At 42.3% G+C, this 19,920-nt stretch overlaps 1 protein-coding gene across 3 annotated transcripts in view; it reads right to left on the bottom strand.

The window, feature by feature from the left end:
* The window catches only part of ABCA1 (ATP binding cassette subfamily A member 1), a 135,461-nt gene that overhangs the window by 61,554 nt on the left and 53,987 nt on the right, over nucleotides 1–19,920 (bottom strand). For all 3 annotated transcript variants that reach the window (XR_006959960.1, XM_047067351.1, XM_047067358.1), the window contains exons 7-9: nucleotides 19,334–19,510; nucleotides 4,841–4,933; nucleotides 213–453 (exon numbers count right to left, since the gene is read on the bottom strand). Coding sequence is in view for 2 of the 3 variants with exons in the window: in XM_047067351.1 (XP_046923307.1) it covers nucleotides 213–453; nucleotides 4,841–4,933; nucleotides 19,334–19,510 (511 nt within the window). In the remaining variant the exon portion in view is untranslated. The remainder of the gene's footprint in view (nucleotides 1–212; nucleotides 454–4,840; nucleotides 4,934–19,333; nucleotides 19,511–19,920) is intronic.

A 19,920-nucleotide genomic window follows, 5' to 3' on the forward strand; every position in this document is an offset into this window, starting at 1 on the left:
CTGAGATGTGCCAGGCCCCATTCAAAGAAGTGAGGACAGTCAACTGAGAAGGAAAAGACTCCTCTAGGAGCTCCGTCTGGTGGGCAAACAGACTCCTAAACATCCAGCACTGGGTCAGAGGATAAGGGTAAGCACGAGGAAGGAGGGACACAGGATTGAATCTAAACTAAGTGGGGGCTGGGGCCAGGACTGCCATCTGCACAGACACTCACTTGTAGAATTGTCATAAAAGGTGCCAGCATCTTCCTCAGTGCCGTTGCCTCCAAAGAGGGCTTTGTAGTTGTTGTCCTCGTACCAGTTGAGGGACTTGATCTTCAGGCCCCCACCCTCTGGATGGCCACACACAATGCGGGACACAGCCTGGTAGATCTGGGTGGAGGAGCTGGAGCTGTTCACACTGGTCAGGAACATCACCTCCTGCCGCATGTCACTCCAGCTGCTCATGCTGAACAGCTGGTGCCAGGGATGGGGGAGGGAAGTGGGAGGGAAGAAGGTGGGATGGGGGAGGCAAGTGGGAGGGAAAAGGGCGTAGCAAGGGTTGGGGGAACAGAGAGAAAGAAACATCTTATTTTCTTGACCTCTCCAAAGCCACATCTCAGAACATCTCAGTCCTGACCTCTTAGTCTTGTGATAGGATTGCCAGAATCTTGCAACTCCACCGGTGGTCCGGGGACCAGCAGCAAAGTTATCTGAGAGGTTGTCTGAAATGCACATCTAGATCCATCCGACTACAATTCAAATCTGCATTTTCACAAGATGCCCAGGTGACTGGTATGCAAATTAAAGATAGAGAAGCACAAGCTAGAAGTCAGTGAAACCCCTGGTGATGGGCTTTATTTCCTCTGGATTATCTTCTGGTTTGTAGAAGAGAATTCTTATCCTGAATAGCCCTGTGTTTAAATACATCCATCAGGAACTGCTCACGCCCTCCAGCACGGACTCATTTCTAAAACACCTTAAACTTCCCTGTGGAAAGAGAGGAGGCCTCTGCCCCTTGACAGAAAAGGTACTATGTGTCAAATCCCCCATCCTGGTCTCAGTTAAGTGTCGGGGAACACAACAAGTATAAGGTGGGAGACCCAAGGCTGAATCCCAGCTCCCTGTCTCATTAGCTTACAGCCTTAGAAAAGTCTTTTCTCTGAGGGCCCAACCTCTCACCAAGATGAAGCTAAACAGAGTGTGGAAAGGAGTAAATTGCATGAAATAGAAGAGAAGGCCCTGCAAAGAAATGCCCCTGCACGGGAGGAGTCAGATGCCCCAGCAGCCAGGGACGACATCTGTTACTTACACCCCAAGCACTTTGTCTCTTATACAAATGTTCTCCAGCACCTTGTAAAGTTCTCGGCCCAATTGTTCTTATCATTAAATATTTATCAAGCACTTTGCATTTCTACACATTTCACAATAAATCCATAATAAATCTTCCTTGAAATGTCACGAGTTCTCAGCACCCAGAAGACCGAGCCATAAAGGGCAGAGGGGAGAGGCTGAGGGGCCCCACCCACAGCCTGTGGAAGGCCTAGCTTCCAATACCATGGGCCCAGTTTTGTACCACACAGAGCCTCCTGGTTCTTCTGCGGAACATGGTCCTCGATGCTGTAGATCCTGACTTTGTCTTCTGCCTCCAGAGGGAAATCAGGTACTTCTAGGAGTAGGTCAGAGGTCACAAACATTTCTCCCTCCAAAGAGGGAGCGTGTGACATATACCACAAGAACACAATTAGGTGGCCAGCTTTTCCTTACTTTATCTTTTCATAACCCGGATGAGGTCTATCAACCGGAAGACAGAGGTAGCCAGACCTCCTTTTGTTGGGAGGTGAACAGCACCGGAGATTTTTTAATTAAAGTAAAACCACTCATATCTCTTTTCACAGGCTGCCTCACTACCACCAGTCCACCATACCCCAACAGAAAGAACAAATTTCTTCCCATATAAAACCAGCACATCTTTGGACAGAGGCACCAGAATGACTGTTATTCCAAACTGGTGGCTCTTCCGGGCACCTGTCTTGGGGAAACTCCTACTCATTCTTCTACACCTCAGCTCAGGCTCCACACTTCCTCTGTGAAGCACTCCTCCTCACAGAGAAGGGTGGCCATTCATCCTCCAGCCCACAAAAGATGGTGTTAGATAATCACCTGTGGAGTCAATCAGTGCTGTCTGATCGCTTTCTCGAGACACTGCAATGGCCCCTTTTTCCTTGACCCCTGCCTAGTCTCTTCTCAATAGAACAGCCAGAATGTCAACAGTCTCATACTCCAAGACATGTCATGTACCCTCTGCTCCAAACCCTCCACTAGCTTCTCATCTCGCTTGGCATAAATGCAGCCTTACCAGTCCTGCAAGGTGCTCACCACTCCTTCTCTGACCGCAGCTCTGAGCACCTTCTCACCTGCTCATTCTGTCCTGGCCACACCATACTCCCTCCTGGGTCTTTAAATACGTTCCTTAATCAGGTCCTTTCATCAACATGTTTGTTATCTGTGGCCCCTCCTGCTTGGAGTGGACAACATATGGTCACTTCTTCACATTCAAGTGTCACCTCATCAGAGAGGACTTCTCTAATGACCCCCACCTTTAAAACAACACCTCATCACCCTCTATCTTTCTGACCCTGCTTTATTTTTCTTCATTGCAGTACGCCTGCTGTCACATCATATGCTTCCTGTTTATTTCTATCTTCCACCATGCAAGCTCCATGAGAACAGGAAAGCCAGTGTGCTCACTGCTGAGACCCTGACATCGAGCAGTGTCAGGCACCTGGTAGGTAACTGGGATGCGGTTCCCTGCCCTGCCTTTCCAATCTTGTCAGACACACCTTCCCTGTCATTCAGATGTGGAGCTCATGCCCGGTCTCACTCATCCAGTTCCTAAAGTCCCCATTTCTACCCAATTGCCAGCCCTATTGTTGCAGATTTCCTTCTTTGAAGGATATCCTTTCTACTCTAGTCCAGTTTCCATCAGAGCTCATCACACAAAAAACAGGCTATAGCAGCAAGAACGTGCAATTTGTAGTCTAACAGTCCTGAGTTCAAATCCCAGTTTTTGCCAATTAACTAACCAAGTGACTGGGCAAGTTGTCCAACTTTCCTGAGCCTCAGTGCCATCTGTAAAATGGGCACAGTAAGATCTATTTGTCATGCAGATGATACAGGGAAATTGAGTGAAACTGTAGGAATCAGGGGAGGTCCTCAGAAATTGTCACCTCCCTTTTCCTTTTCCTTTCAAGGGTTGTGCTTTGGTCAAAACATCCAACTTCCCTTCCAAACACTGAACAGATACACACGTGCATTTATTTACTTATTCTCTCCCATTTGTCCCAGGGAAATATCAAGTTAGACAGTAAGTAATCCATGATCACAGGGACTTGAGGGTGTTGCCACTGAGAGGGGTGGGTGGCCCTTGCTTGACCTGGACCAGGGAGCAAGCAGGGCACAAGAAGGCAGCTGACAAGAAAAATAATATATTGCTCAGGTAGAGAGTTTCTGCCTCATCAGCAATGGGAACATCACGATTTCCACTAGTTTTCTTACCCAAGACAAAAGGCAGACCTGGGATATAAGAGAAAACACTGTACCCAAGGTAAAATTTAGAGACAGCCTCCCACATCATAGTCTCTGCTCTGCTTGCTCGAAGGCCGGGAGGGAACAGTGTAGGTTAGTGTCTGCAACAGGACCGTAGAGAAATGGCTATGGATTTACAGGTCAGTTCCTGTTTTTCTTTCTGCCTCCTGGAAGAACACCAGGTGACCCAGATTCTCCACCCACAGAAAGGTCACCAGCATTCACAACCAAAAGAACAAATGGCAGGCTGGAAAGGACTTCTCCTGAAAGGGACCCAAAATGCAAGGCTCTTCAGTCAGACACCCATGAGCAGAATTCAAAGAAAAAAGAAAACTGAACTAAAAGCAATATGCCAAACTGTCGACACATGTTTGATCTGTTTTTTCAAACATCCTGCATTCTCCACAATGAACATACAATACTTTTATTCTCAGGAAACTAAATTTTGGTACTCAAAAAACATTTAACAAATACCAAAAAACGATTTAGAGAAGCAACTCAAAATAAGGCTGGACCAAGTTTGAGAAGGTTATTCCTGTCTGATGTCCTGGACATTCAGGCCTGATTGCTTCTGACCGCCACCCCTCAGCTCAGCTCCTTACACACTGGGCTCCCGCTCCTCCTCTCCAAGTCTAATCTGAAAGAAGGTTGGGTGTCACTAAGGTGAAGCACACACCGGCTGGCAGGCAAAGGGAAGGGTAAGTGATTTTACAAGTACCTACAGGCCTCCTGATCTTGTGAATAGAAGACTGGTCTAACACATTGGTCAGGCAATATGTGGACCCGAAAGGCAAACTCAACTTAATGTTCGTCAAGGAAGGACATTCCCAAAGGTGAATCTAGAGGCCAGGTGTTTACAGGGAAAGGTCTGAATGAGGGGTACATAGTTCATAAAATGACTGGCCTCACTATTGGAAAAGAAATACGGAGAAACGTTTGGTAAGACAAATGCAGCGCATGGATGATGACGGGAATAATCCTCTTTACCAAGGACTCATTAACTAGGGGCAGAGAATAACAATGAGAGAAAGTTCTAGACCAGCTATCGGGCCTTTAGCCACAAACTAATTAGCTCTGAAACATCTCTGCATCTTGGTTTCTTCATCTCTAAAGTAAGGAGCTCAAACCAGTTAATTTTTAAGATCACTGATGCTTCTAAAATTGTTTTTATGTTTCACATGATACTCAAATCAAAAGGACCCTCTACGCCAAACTCGGGGTGGAAAAGAGCCATAGTGGATGGTCTGCCTCCTGGTGTTAGAAAGACACAACTTACCTCTTGGGCCAGAGTCCCAAGACTATCCAGCAAAGTTTTTGTGGCCTTAGTCAGTTCCTTGCTCAGGACAGGAGATGTATAGTTTAGTTCTGTCTGCAATGAGAAAAAATACTTTGTTTCTAGGTTCAAATGTAAACCTGAAATGTCTATTGAAAATAAAGTTAATTAAAACCATTCACCATCTTGAGTTTAAAACACAAGAAACCTGCTCCTAACCAAAGTAAAGACACTAAAATTATTCTAACTGCAGGTTTGCAAGTTATTTCAGATAAGAATTATTAATGCTTTGATGAATGCTTTTAAGTAGTGTAGAAATATATATTTAAAACTAGTTGATATGCAATCGATAAAAATATCTCATGCTGGGGATGTGTGTGTGTGTGTGTGTGTGTGTGTGTGTGTGTCCGTCCAATTCAACTTTGACCATAAATTCCCAAATCTGCAAGATGAACAACAGAAGAATGACTTCAAGAAATAAGTTTGTAATGGCTCACAAGAAAGGAAGAAACTGAAGTTGAAAGCTGGCAAAAGCATGGAAAGGAGAAATTCTCCCATTCTGCTCAAGTCAGCACTATTTGTAACACTGGAAATTTAATACAGAATGCTTATTTTTATGCCTACTTTTAGCCAGATCTCTGTATTTACTCCTGTGTATATTTCATTGCTGTTATAGCCCACCTAGCTTCACAACAAATGTAAGAAAATAATTAATTGGGCCCAAGGAAAAGGTAAGTTAGGGCAGCAAGCCTAAGCTAAAGAAGAAAGAACAGTGATGCACAGACTCCGAGGCCAGAATTCCAATAGCTGAGGAGCCTAAAATTTAGGTTCTGGGTTTTTAGGCTTCCAAAAAGAAAAGGATATAGGGCCAGTTTCATCATTTTTATTTGTTAAGTAGAAAAACAAAAGTCTTCAGGGAAAATCCATCTTTCCTTGGTGCGTCTATAGGCACCATTTTCTTTAATATCAGACACCTCTTTAATCTAGAGGAGGCTGGGCTTTTTTGCTATTTGTCTTCTACAGGGGCATGTTGTGAAATCATAACGCACACTGCAAGGAAAATAGCCCGAAGTAGATGGAGTTCATCATGATCTCAGAAACAGCAGCCTGGGGAAGGGTTTCCTCTAAAAAGAACTCTAAATACAGGGGTGCGTGGGTGGCTCAGTCGGTTAAGCATCCGACTTTGGCTCAGGTCATGATCTCACGGTCCTTGAGTTTGAGTCCCACATCAGGCTTTGTGCTGACATTTCAGACCCTGGAGACTGCTTCGGATTCTGTGTCTCCCTCTCTCTCTGCCCCTCCCCTGCTCATGCTCTGTCTCTCTCTGCCTCAAAAGTAAATTAAAACGTTTAAAAAAGATTAAAAAAAAAAAAAAAAAGAACTCCAAATACAGAAGATTAAGTTCGTATAATCATGACGATCATCATGTCCAAGCATAATCCTGAATGTGTGTTTCTGATAAAATCTGTCTAAGGGTTCTAGGAAAGAATTTGTCCAGCCCGACTCATGAGCTCCCCTAGAATGGCTTGGTCACCAGGGTCTGCTTTCCCCGACTCCCAGTCCTCGGATGGGCCCTTCACCACTATACTCAAGTAGGTCTCTTTGACGCAACTCACAGATTACGTTAACAATTGGTCCTTCCATTAAGTAATTATGAGCAAAAACAAGTAGGACATTTTTGGGTTTTTTTTTAACTTCCTTACTTGAGGTTCACATCACAACTAAAGGTTATCACCTTAAAAGTCGACCCTACAGAACCTACAGTAAGGAAAACTTTTACAAACCAAGAGATCTTAACTGGAAGGCGGAAGAGGTGAAGTGTTTTTGTGCTTACCATGAGGGCCACAAGATAAGGCATGATCAGGACTGTGTAGCAGAAAAATGCCAAGTTAATTTAATGTACATTTTCAAAACTTAAAATTTGGTAGTTAACCCATTTCTTTTATAAAGTCTGAATGGAAATAAGATTCTGAGGACTCTTGTCACTCTGCCCCTTCTTCTCTGGTTATGGGGACCTGGGGTGGCTACTGAACCCCGGGCAAATGACTCCAATTCCCCATGCCCCGTTTCCGCAACTGTGCAGTGCAGTTCATGATGTGCACGTATCTCAGCACTGTCAAGGACACTGAATTACAGGCCATGTGCAGAGCGTCTTACGCAGTGCCTGGCACATAGCACGTCCTCACAATTCTCAGAAATTTCGCCCCTGCCTTTCTCTTCCCTTCCTTAAAAGTTTACTACCAAAACCGAAGGGTTTTCCAGTTCCAGAAAAGGCATACATCCTCCCTTCCGCTTCCTGGCTAGCTCTCCAAGAACTGTTTCTCCAGTTGAGAGGCCCGCCCTCTGCTAAGCAGAGAGCTACCATTGTCCTCTCAAAGCACATCAGCCACACCCAATGTAGGATTACTAACATTAATACTCTTCAGTGCAAGGCTAAGACCTAATTCCTGAAGGCTTGAGATGAAATGCTTCTTTCTTCCCTACAATCCCTTTTTCTCAGTGTTTGCAAAACTGAAACAAAAGATGTTAAGTAGATGAAATGTATACTATATTAAGTAATGTTCAGTGGATGAAATATAAATATTCTATTTACATCACACATATACACAAACACACACACACACACACACACACACACACATAAAATTGCCCCAAAGCTGACATTTAAATTGAAAAACCTAAAGGAAAAGTCATAACCTACGTTTAGGTATATGTGTATATCTATACCTACATATATATATACATACATATAGGCACACACACATTTATCTTAATGCACATGTATGTGTACCTTCTATATATAGTGATACTGATTTTACCTTTACAGCAAAGGTATAGTATTTTTTTCTAACTAGATCTATTTAAGCAAAAGAAGTGAATCTACAAAAAGGAAATATGGCATTACATGGTACCAATGGAATTTGACAGAATTGTGAATGACCAGGTTTCGCTGATACAGTGTGGTCTTAGGCGGCTTGTTAAACATGCAGTCTCCCAGCCCTCTGCGACCTACTGATTCAGATGCTAGACATGTGAGCCAGGAAGCCTCAGGACTTTTTTTACACATAGAAGTTTGAGAACCACTATGCCAATGGCCCCTGGACAATGTTCACGCCTTTTTTTCACAGCATGCTTTGCACAAAGGTGGTTGTTTGTGCATTCCATGTCTGGTCAACACGATGCTATCTGCTTTGGATGGTGAAGCCAGTCAGTTCACCTGGACTTGAATGGGATCAGAAATGGCGCTAAATGCAGAGGAGGCCAGAACACCACACCAAGCGAGTGGCTGGGCAGTCACTAAGTGCAAAAGACCAGGTATCTAAAACCTTAGCTAAAACACTGGCTTGTTGTCACCGGTAGCAGTCATCTTTCCCCTGAAGGTACAGATCAATTGGCAGTTCATGTTGTTTTTAGACTAGGTCTTCCTCACCTGAATGAACATAAACTTGCATAGGTAACAATTTTTCCATCAGGTTTTTCAACTTAAAGGTCTTACCTTTGGGGCAGGCTTATTCTTCTTGTTTTAAAAGCTACACAATTCAGCAAAAACCCATGCGTATTTCACCCACGAGCAACACAGGGGACCACAGACCTAAATCTAAGGACTTCATCACATTTACCGTGGATATCAGACCTTTACATATTCAGATACAAATGCAATACTGCATCTTACTATGTGGCTGCTGTCAGTGGTCTGAGCTCTGGTTGGTTTAAACTGTTCCCAGGTTTCGGTCTCTAAGAGAAGCATTGGCTGAATCCATCCGCAAGTAATAGGACAATCAACGTCGTTATTAGGATCTCTTTTTACACTAATTGTTGAGATTAAATGCTCAGTGTTCATGAACGTAAGTATTGGCAACCTATTGCCCATACAAATAAATTCCCACTTTCGAAGATGTATTGGTAGAGTTGTACACAAGTGTGGGTTAACATTACAGGGTTAAAAAAAAAAAGAACACACATATACCATTCAAATTCAGCATCGTTTAAAGCTCAGATCATCCAGGTATTTTGCTCAGGACTCATTTTTACTTTTCTGTGTTTGGAAAAGTAAATACAGGGAACAGACTGATGAGAATCTGTGAACTTAATAATACAAATTCATGGAGAAAGGATGGGCTAATCAATTAGTGTCGCTGGAACTAGTCATTCATGTAAGAAAAGTTAATATTTTGTATCTCACACCTCTATATAAAATTAAGTTCTTGGTAAATTACAGAGCTAAAAGTAAAAAAAGAAAAGTTACAAATACATAGCAGAAAATGTACTTATGAACTTGGGGTGGGAAGGCCTTCTCAAAATATAAAAAGTCCAAACCAAGGTGGCAAAAATGACTCCAACTTTTAAAAGCAGAAAGTAGGCACCAACAGACACCATAAACAATGTGAAAAATCTAAGCCATAGACAAATGGATTTTTTGAAGTTTAGGTATAGGGGCGTCTGGGTGGCTCAGTTAAGCGTCCAGCTCAGTTCATGCTCTCGTGGTCCGTGGGTTCTGTGCTGATGGCTCAGAACCTGGAGCCTGCTTCGGATTCTGTGTCTCCCTCTCTCTCTGCCCCTCCCCCACTCTCACTCTGTCTCTCTCTCAAAAATAAACATTTAAAAAAATTTTTTAAATAAAATTTACATATAAAAAGGGAATACCATGCAACAGCTAAGATGAATCAGATGCCACATGTATCAATACTGATAAATCCCAAGAACAATGCTGAGTGAAAAAGACAAGCCGCAGATCAATATGCACATTTATACAACGTGAACACTACAAACCAATACCATATAATGTTATTAGCAGAATGCAAAAACATATACATGGTACCAAGCATAAAAACGTGGAACTCCAGGATTGTGATTACCTCTGAGGAAAGAGATGGGGACACACATGTGGCATCGAGGATACCTGTCACGTTTTCTTTCTTGAAAAGAATCTGAAGCAAGCAAGGCAAACGATGGATGATGAAACAGGGGTGTTCTTTATACTATTCTCTGTGCCTTTTTGTGAGTTTTAACTGTTTCATACTTTTCTTTTTAATTAAATGAGACATAAAAAAGGGAGAAGGAGGAAAGGATGGGGCGTGGGCAGGAGTTAAAGAAGCATAAAGAGTGTAAACTGGCTTGACTACCTATCAAGCTGTGAAAGATGTCTAAATTCCCTAAATAAAATTAACCCCAGGAAACATGCCCTAAAACCAAGCCACAAAATGAAGCCTGAGAACCATGTGCCTGTACCTACTCTTAACTGTCGTCTCCTGCTAATACTTGACAAAGGCAGGCAAAGCTTGCCAACTGGTATTTCCAAACACTTCCAGTAAACAATTTACAGTTTTGAATTCCCACTATTATTTTCCTAAACAAAAATATTCCCTTGGCTATGAACTCCTGTAGGTCCCCCACTGACCACAGGAAGCAAGTGAAAAAGACAGTAAGAGCAAAGATAAAACCTTGAGCCAGGGACTATATGACCTGTGTGAAGCTAACCAGAATTCATGTATTATGAGATATTTTTAGATCATAACTAAATACTGTAACATCATTACAGGAAGAACAGACAAGTGTGTATTGTATTACTTGAAGGCTCCCACCCATTTCTGCAAAATGTGTTAATCGCAACAGTGCAACATTGCCTAAAAGCATGACATTATGGAATGCTGGCCCAAGAATGACAAAGGCCATTGTGCCCCCGTCTTTTCTGGGCCTAACAGACAATTTCATTACAGTCTTTCATCCTACTAGCTTAACTAAATTGTAAAAGACTGGAAATTAAAAAGGCAGTAACCTAGCAAAGTCAATTTGACTTTAATTTCTGAGCTGGTGTTTTATTTCAACTCAGCATCCAACATAGTTCCTGGCACAGAATAAGCTGGCACCCAGGAAATGTCTATGGAAGAAAAGCCAAAAGCAAGAGAAAAGCCCAAGAGATGGTCTGGTAGGAGTCCTGCCTCAAAGGGCATTTAAATTCACCTCATCAAGTCACCCACCCTCTGGAACATTTGGGTGGGTTCCCTTGCTCTAAGGATGAGGCCCATCGGCCTAATATAGCTCCTCAAAGTTTACCTCAGTTCATCTGTGGTCACCATCACAATCTCATCTTACTATTCCTTCTCCCATCAAGCTTCCCATAGCTCCATCTGCTCCACTATAAACTACTCAGTGATGTGCAGTTCCCCTAAATACCACCTTCTTCATACACAAACCATGTCTTCTGTCTGGAACTTCTTCTCCCTGTTCTTTACCTGGCTAACTTTTATTCTTTAGGTCCCAACTTAACAGAGGCTTCTTTCCTAATCCTCAAAGACTGGGTTAGGAGGGCCCCATTGAGGCCTGCGTACTGGGAGTCAGTTGACTCGCTGGTCCTTGCAAATGGTGAGGGCTCAGATTAAGGCATGTCATTGCATACCCTGCCTTTTGAACGTAGATGAAACTGCTACCATCACTGAACAAGGTGAGGTCTGGGTTCTGTCCAGCCTGGTCATGCAGATCTGGGCAGCTTGCCAATACTTTATCAGTCACCTCAGAACAGTCATGATCTGGTTTCCTTTCCTCAGAAGGTAGGAAAGTTGCAGGGTTCGGCATCTGCAGTGTTTTAAGAGTGACCAGTGAAATCTTGAGGAGGAGCCCCTGGTATTGGGCTGGCCGATTTGGAAAGGCATGAGAGTTTCTTCTCATGCACAGATTCCACACTGAACCAGTCTGTGGCCAGCCAAAACCTGCTGGCAAGGGACCCTCAAGGATGCCCAGTGGTACATCGACCTCCTCACCTGGAATCTGAGAACAGTAATCCCCCCACAAAACTACCATACAACTGTCTATCAACTCTCTTCCTCCCCCAGGATGAGCCCAAACCTGGCTCTGCAGACATTGGCAGCGAAGGGTGACAATTCCTGGGCTTCTGCGGCCTTCCTTTTTGAGGATGCATGTGCTGGATTCCTGGCCTGTCCCATTCACTGCCCAGCAGCAGGGAAACAAAGAAAGCTGTACCTTGCTCACCACCGTGTCCCTGGCCCAGTGCATGGCACAGATTGGGGCTCAATATTTGCTGAATGAATTAATTTAAGTGTTTGCTTATGGATGATCACTATACAAAATAAAGACTGGGAGAGAATATTATCAATGCATTAGAAGTCACAACCAAATAGAAACAGAAGACAGAACATCTGTGAAATTAAGTCTAATTGAAAACTCTTTTCAGTTTATAAAAATCTTATCCTCATCCCCCAATTTTTCAGGGACTCTACTACCAAATAACGTGGGTGTATATGTATTTGAATAAGATTTTCAATACAATGCACAATTTTATTTTCCCCCTGCAAATGCATGTTACTTTGGGTTCCTTAGGACATTTCAAACCTCTCTTAAATTCCCTCAAAGTAGGCTAAAAATCTCTACTTCACTTTGCCCATATTCAGAAAATCCGACTCAGGGCTAGGACAATATGTTTTAGTTCAAATTGAAAATAAGTAAGCCAGATACCAGGCACAAAGACCACACTGCCCAGAAGATATCCTATCTCTTTCCAATGATTTACATGACAATGAAGTTTTCCTTTGAGGAATATTTTAATATTTCTTGTCAAAGTAGGGAACTATGAAACTCCTGTCTGAGGGAGGAACTAATCTTTTAAAAACAATTCAACAATTTAAATATTAAGTTTTAAATGTGATGTGTTTAATGCATTAAATACTTTTTTGCGGTTTCTTAACAGTTAAATACATCTACTACCACAGAATTTAGGACCAAATAAAATCTAAACCTTTATTTAAGAAATAGAGTATATTATGCTAAGTGAAATAAGTCAGTCAGAAAAAGACAAATATCAGATGATTTTACTCATATGTGGAATTTAAGAAACAGAACAGATGAACACAGGGGAAAGGAAGGAAAAATAAGATGAAAACAGAGAGGGAGACAAACAGTAAGAGACTTTTATTTAAAAAAAAAAAAAAAAAAAAAAAAAACAGAGCCTGACACGGGGCTCGAACCCACAAGCTGTGAGATCATGACCTGAGCCAAAGTTGGACGCTTAACCAAGTGAGCCACCCAGGTGCCCAGACAATAAGAGACTTTTAAATACAGAGAACAAATCAAGCGTTGCTGGTGGTGTTTTGAGTGGGGGATGGGTTAAATGGGTGATGGGCATTAAGGAGGCACTAGTTGCGATGAGTACTGGGTGTTACAGGAAGTGATGAATAACTAAATTCTAGTCCTGAATCATTATTATATGTTAACTTGGATTTAAATTTTAAAGAAATTAATAAAAAAAAAAAAAAGAAGGAATCTAAGGTCCAAAGGCAGGGGGCGGGGGGGGGGGAGTGGGAGGAAGAGTGGCACTCTTCAAGGAAAAAATAGTATAACTGAGGCAAAAATGTCTATACAGATAGAGTTGAATAGTCCTATTAACACTCTGCTATATTCACCAATTTAGCTCTAGTTGTGTGCTCCCCTTTACCTATAGGAATTAAGTAAACACAGTCTTGAGAGTCAATCCTTGAGGTATGTCATTTACCAAATGTAAGGATTGCAGCTGATTGCCAGATGAAAGCATGTACTGAAAACAGGTGTACCATCTGTTTGATGGGCAGTACCATCAAACAAGGCCAAACAAAATCTGATACCTCCCACAAGCGTCTGAGTTTTATGCAGGAGAAGAAAAGCAGCTGTTTTCTCCTGCAAAAAAAAAACTCACACAAATGCTTTAAGGGCTGGATGTGATAAGTTCAAGTATGCAGCCCCAAAAAGGAATGAGCCAAGCCCCATCTATATTCTAAGCCTTTGTCTAAGGATCAAGAAGACGCTAAACAAAGAGCTTTCAAGACAAGAATGACTTCGTTCACCCCTTCTCCATCTGTTCCTTCAATCTATACACAGCCCAGCTGTGAGATCACTGGTCTTCTAGGGACCTCAGGGCACCACTCACTTTACCTCCTTTGTCCCATGAACTGAGTTCTGCCTTTGCAAGAATATGCTGCATGCATCAGAAGACATGTGAACAGAACTCTTTGTTCTACAGAAACAGAACTTTCCCTTCCAGGGTAAAGGTATCATCAGAGGTCAAGAAGATCTAACTACATGGTTGTGCAATACCCAAGTTGCTACGAAGATGGAGAGAAGTCCATATGCTTTTCCTTCCTAACTCAAGAATCAGACACCATTTTCACATCACCAAGACAATGGCGAGCCAAGACCAGAAGGCAAGCCTATCTAACGCCACATTCTTTCCACCATGGCTTACAGTGTTCCATGCTGGCAAAGATTGTTGTTAGGGAGCTTCTGGGGGTTTGTTAGTGAAGCTGGAATGAGAGGATAGCCCTCACTCTACAGACCTAGGACCTGTTTAGTATTCCTCAAATTCCCAATGTCAGCCTAAAAGTTGGTTCCCAGTGCCCACTAGAATAAAAGCTCCACGTGCGTTTGTCTGCCATGCTCATGGCTGAAGCTTTGGTGCCTTACAACAGTCTTTTAAGTTACATCTTGTTCAGAGACATTCTACTTCACAAAGTCACTGCTGTCTTTGGTTTGTGCATTAAAAACCCTAATGGGTAGTGTTTATTATGCTTTAGAGTCTCTCTCAGAATATGGGCAAGAAAATGTACAGAGCTGACGAGGGGTTAATAAAAAGCCGAGAACACTGAGGAAGCACTTCAAAGACATAATGAAATATACCTTTCAGTTAAAAGACATCTGTGGCAGGATGAGTGCCCTCCCCAAAGCAGTCCACATCCTAGTCCCAGGCACCTGAATATGTTAGATCACATGGTAAATTATACTTTACAGATATAATTAAAGTTATAGAGGTTAAAACAGGGAGATTATCCTATATCATCTAGATGAGTCCAATCTAATCACATGAACCCATAAAGTGAGAGAACTTTCTCTGGCTAGAAGCAGAGAGATGTGGCAGAGAAAAATACAGAAATTTAAAGCATGAGGGGGTCTTAACCCACTGTGGCTGGAACAGGGGCCACATGAAAATCATGGGAAGGAATGATGGCAGCCTCTAGGACCAAAGACCCACCTCTAGCTGACATCCAGCCAGGAAACAGAGACCTCAGTCCTACAACTGCAAGGAACTGAATTCAGCTAACAACCTGAATGAGCTCAGAAGCAGAGGCATCCTCAGAGCCTCGAAAAAGGAATACAGCTCTGTAAACCCTTTGATTTCAATCTTGTGCAACAATAAGGAGTAGCCCAGGTGAACCACACTGTACCCAGACTTCTGGCCTACAGGATTATGAACTAATAAATTCATTTTGTTTTAAGCTGCTAGGTGTGTGGCTATTTGTTACATCAATAAAAGAACAAATGCAATCAGCAAGGACTTGACAAGAGAAGCAAATCCCTCTGGCCAAAATTTGCTGATCCACTAATATGGCTCCTTCTTGCAGTCCAAAACAGATTGGAAGTTACTGGAAGACAGCAGACAGAAGCCCCCATATAGATTTCTCCTGTCTGGGTAAGGTACGTGCTGCTTCAGGAAGGACCCACAAGGAAGGCAAGGGGAAGTTCGCCTGCCCAGCCAACTAGAACAGCCAAATCCACCTTGCTGAGCAGTGAGACAAAAGAAGTCACTGCTGGGTGCCTGGGTGGCTCAGTTGGTAAAGCATCTGACTTCAGCTCAGGTCATGATCTCGCAGTTCATGAGTTTGAGCCCCATGTCGGGCTCTCTGCTGACAGCGTGGAGCCTGGAGCCTACTTCGAGTTCCGTGTCTCCCTCTCTGCCCCTCTCCTACTCTCTCTCTCTCTCTCTCTCAAAAATAAATAAACATTAAAAAATTAAAAAAAAAAAAAGAAGTCACTGCTAGATGGCTACAATCCCCTGCTAGAGGTTATCTCAATGGTACAAGTACTATGAACACAAGTCTCCCTCCATAAATGCATGTATCCTGGACATTATATTTCATGTATTGACCTAACCTTGTACTCATCAGAAGCCATCTTTGTGAGGATCTCAGCAGAGTCTAGCTCCCAAAACATACCTGACATATAAAATGAACTCAACATAGTTCAATAAATGAATAGGTTTTTAAATTAAAAGAATGCCTAATGGAAACCACTATTAATCCCAGAGAAATTTAAGGATGCAATAGAATTCTGACATCCAGTATTCATTTTCATTCAAGGTATAAATAATTGAGGTATGCTCCTGAATAAGAATCTAGAAGGTAAGAAGCCTTGACAATATCTAGGCAAAGAATAAAAATTTTCACGGAAATGTTCTTCAGAGCTACTTTGCTTGGTTAGGATGGATACCTAACACAGAAGAAAATTTCTATCTCGCCAGCAATTGCCTTCAGCATGAAAACAGTTCTAGTGATGATTAACTTCTATTTACTGAACACCTAATGCATGCCAGACCCCTTGTCATGTTCTTCATATGCACGACCAATAATCACAACAAAGGGTAAACTAGATTATCTGTATGTAAAAGAAGAGGAAACTGAGGCTTACTGACACTAAATTTATCGAAGGTCACCCAACTGGTAAAACTGCTAAGGCCGCGTTTGAACCTAGATGCAGCTGACCTCAAGCCCATGCCCCCAGCCACTCTGCCATACCCCCCCCCCATGTTGTCTAAACACTATTGTCCAAAGGTCATCAGGAGACAGAGGAGGCCCAGGAGAAAGAATATCTTGGCTGAAGAACAGGGACACATCCATACCACCACTGATAGCAACAAAAAACAAAAAAACAACAAAAAAAAATAAGAGGAGAAATGCTTCAAAACAGGTCTTCCCTGAAAATCTGCTTTGGGTACAGAAACACAAATTGACAGCACAGTTTCTCTCCCCCCAACGCTGGTCCTGGCATCTGGTTGCTTCTCCTGTTGTGTTTCTTGGTGTGATTAACTGCCCATGAGCAATGATGTCGCAGGTCACATTCATCTACCATCAAAGTGGCTGAAATGTTAACCAAATGGCAGGAGTAAAAGTCTGCTTAATGTAAATGCAGTATCAATTCCAGTGCTCTAATTAAGGCCCTGTTTAACTCAAGAAATGAGAGTCACATTTCAAAATGTTTAGAAGTCATTTTATCCCAAAGGTATCCTCCAAAATCACCTTTCCACAGAACAATTTTGACCACTCACTATGATTCAAGAACCTCATTTTCTGACTTTATGGAGACAGAGTTTTCAGCAACAGCAGACAGGCAGAAGCAGAACCAGAAATACTCCCTGGGCATAAGAAATGTGCAAAAAGCATATGGCAGTGACCTTAATACCCAGTCATAAATCAAGAAGACACAACTACACCAGAATGGGCTGCAACATAGCTGACAGTGTTGATGGCACATGTCCATGTACCCTATCATGCCAACCCTCCCAACCAGGGAGGGATTTTCGGTTGAAACCTAAGTTGGCGATTGTCAGATCACGAAGGCTGTGCTGTCATTCTACTTGGAGTCCAATTCAGACATTGTGTGAGTGGAAGGATTTTCTGGGTTGTGCACACAGTAAGTGTTTAATGATTAAACAGAAACGAATGATGAATGGGCACCAATATAAGTTACTAGGACTTCTAAAAGCACCCATATTTCCAAAATGTGCATCATTCTGGCTGAGTGAACATTTCTGCCTTGTACTGAAATAAAGCAAAACAGCCAAAACTATACAAGGAAATGGTCTACCATTTATAACCACCTTTCTGGCACAATGCAACAAGTGCCAACAGGCTACGTGTCTGCACAAATGAGCTAATGTAGCCACGGAGACCAGTCATCTGGGACTGCAAACATCCACATTCAGAAATATAGATCTTATTTGAAATTATACTATAGAAACATTAACCAATAGAGTACCAGACTATTAAACAAAGCAACTCAGTATTTTTTTCTAACTGAAACAGAAAATACTACTACTGGGATAAAACAAAAACATATCTTAGGGCATCTGGGTGGCTCAGCAGGTTAAGCATCCGACTTTAGCTCAGGTCATGATCTCACAGTTCGTGAGTTCAAGCCCCACATCGGGCTCTATGCTGACAGCTTAGAGCTGCTTGACTGCTTCAAATTCTATGTCTTCCTCTCTCTCTGCTCCTCCCCTGCTCACGCTCTATCTCTCCTTCAAAAATAAAAACATTAAAAAAAAATGTTTTACAAACAAAAACAGATCTTAAGCATTAGGCCTACGCCCTTCATACCAACTGGTTCACCATCAACCTTGCCACACAAAAAAAAAAAAAACCTAAAACTCACCCATTTTTCTTACTACCTACTCAGGCAGAAGCTACAGCATCACAGAGTCAAGGAGGATACAAGAACTTTATTTTTTTTTTAATTTATAATAAAAATGTTTAAGTTTATTTATTGAGACAAAGAGAACAAGCAGGTGAGGGGCAAAGAGAGAAGAGGAAAGAGAGAATCCCGAGCAGGCCTGGCACCATCAGCACAGAGCCCCACGTGGGGCTCAAACTCACAAACTGTGAGATCATGACCTGAGCCAAAACCAAGAGTCAGGTGCTTAACTGACTAAGCCACCCAGGTGTCCCAACAAGGCTGCAAGAACTTCTTGATAGTCGGTCTAGCATGTAAACCTCAGGAGAGGTTTCTAAAGGTCACTTTCTAGGGTACAATCCAGGCACAAAGTCTAGAAACCATTCTTAGAAGCCTCAGGAGAATGGATCTCCCTATAAAGAAATCATGCTTGCACAAAGTCCCAGAGGATTCTGATTTCTTGCTTTTATAATGAGGAACATCTCTTTTCAGGCACATACTTCTTCCAAGGCTCTTTCCCTCGTATTAAGAGATTCTACTGACAACTCAGAGTGCTATCTGGTGAGTAGGAAATCAGAACACTGGATGCTAAATGATGTTGTTGGACAGGCAGGTCACAAGAGCTCTCAAAAAACCAAAGAAATCTACCAGTTCTAGAGCTATACACAACCCTCTGATGGCCAAAATGCTCAGGTTCATCTGTATTCTTTGATTAAGAATGAACATGTATACTCTCAGACTGCTTCTCTGAACTATTGCTTCCTAGGCTGATCAGACTTTGTTGCAATTTCCTTTTTCTGTAAGTGTAATTCCGTCATTGGTTAATCTAATGATTACGGGTACTCCCATCCAATTCTAAGGTTTTCCCACTGTGACAGCTCAGTGTCTCCTTGTTGATATGCTTTTTAAGAATGGATGTCCATCTTCCCAAAGATTTCTGAGATTTTTTTGTTTTTAATCTGGAGAACTCTTTCTTCAAATGAACTCTTATAATCTCAAATTACAATATAAAAAAACCCACAACATAAAAAATAGGTTTTCTCTGATTGAAACAGGCACAAGGGACCTTAGGTTTAGACTCAGAGCCATACCCAACTCATTCTTCCCCCTTTTACCTTTTGGGAAAAAGCCCAGAAGTTTGAAAGAACAGAATACGAATGAGCTAAATTATCTCTCAAATTCCCAGCCAGGCTATGTTTCCACAAAAACAAAGTTATGTTGTCCAGGGAAAATGTTCACATTCCAAAAGTATTAGTGCTTGAAGCTTCTCCACACAGCAAGCGTACTCACCAGGATCGGCTTCAGGATGTCCACGTTGGAACGAAGTACTTGCTCTGCTGCATCCAGTTTCTCCCTTGGCAAGCCGCACAGCGTGGAAACTTCTTGGTCACCAAGTTGAATCACCTCTTCTAATTTTGATCCACTGCACAGATTGGTCAAATGTAACTGGTAGCCTTGCAAAAATACCTGGAAGCATTTCATGCAAAAAGAGTCAAGGGAAACTGGATTAAGAAGATGGGATAGGTGGTGGGCCAATATAGCTTTGAAGAATGGACACCATTGCAATAGTCCACTGCATCAGATCTCTTTACCCAACTTTGGAATGTATCAGGGCACAATCCAACAGAAAATTTAAAGCCTGAATGTTGTGTTTGACTCATCATCTCCCACGCTCTTGTCCTTGTGAAGGGAAATCCTGAGTCCAACTCTTTGTCTCAAAAATGGGACACATGATTCAGCAAATAGGAATTGAGAGTTCAAACTCCTGAAACCACTTTTATTAGAGAAAAAAACTCCCATTATTGTGGAACTCATGCGATCTTAAACTGGGGTTGGACCAAATTATGAAAAAAAAAAGCATTCATACTATTTATTTG

This window comes from Lynx rufus, unplaced genomic scaffold (assembly GCF_022079265.1).
Source record: "Lynx rufus isolate CCGP_SWC_20201006 ecotype Redwood Valley unplaced genomic scaffold, mLynRuf1.p SCAF_10, whole genome shotgun sequence".
Classification (NCBI taxonomy): domain Eukaryota; kingdom Metazoa; phylum Chordata; class Mammalia; order Carnivora; family Felidae; genus Lynx; species Lynx rufus.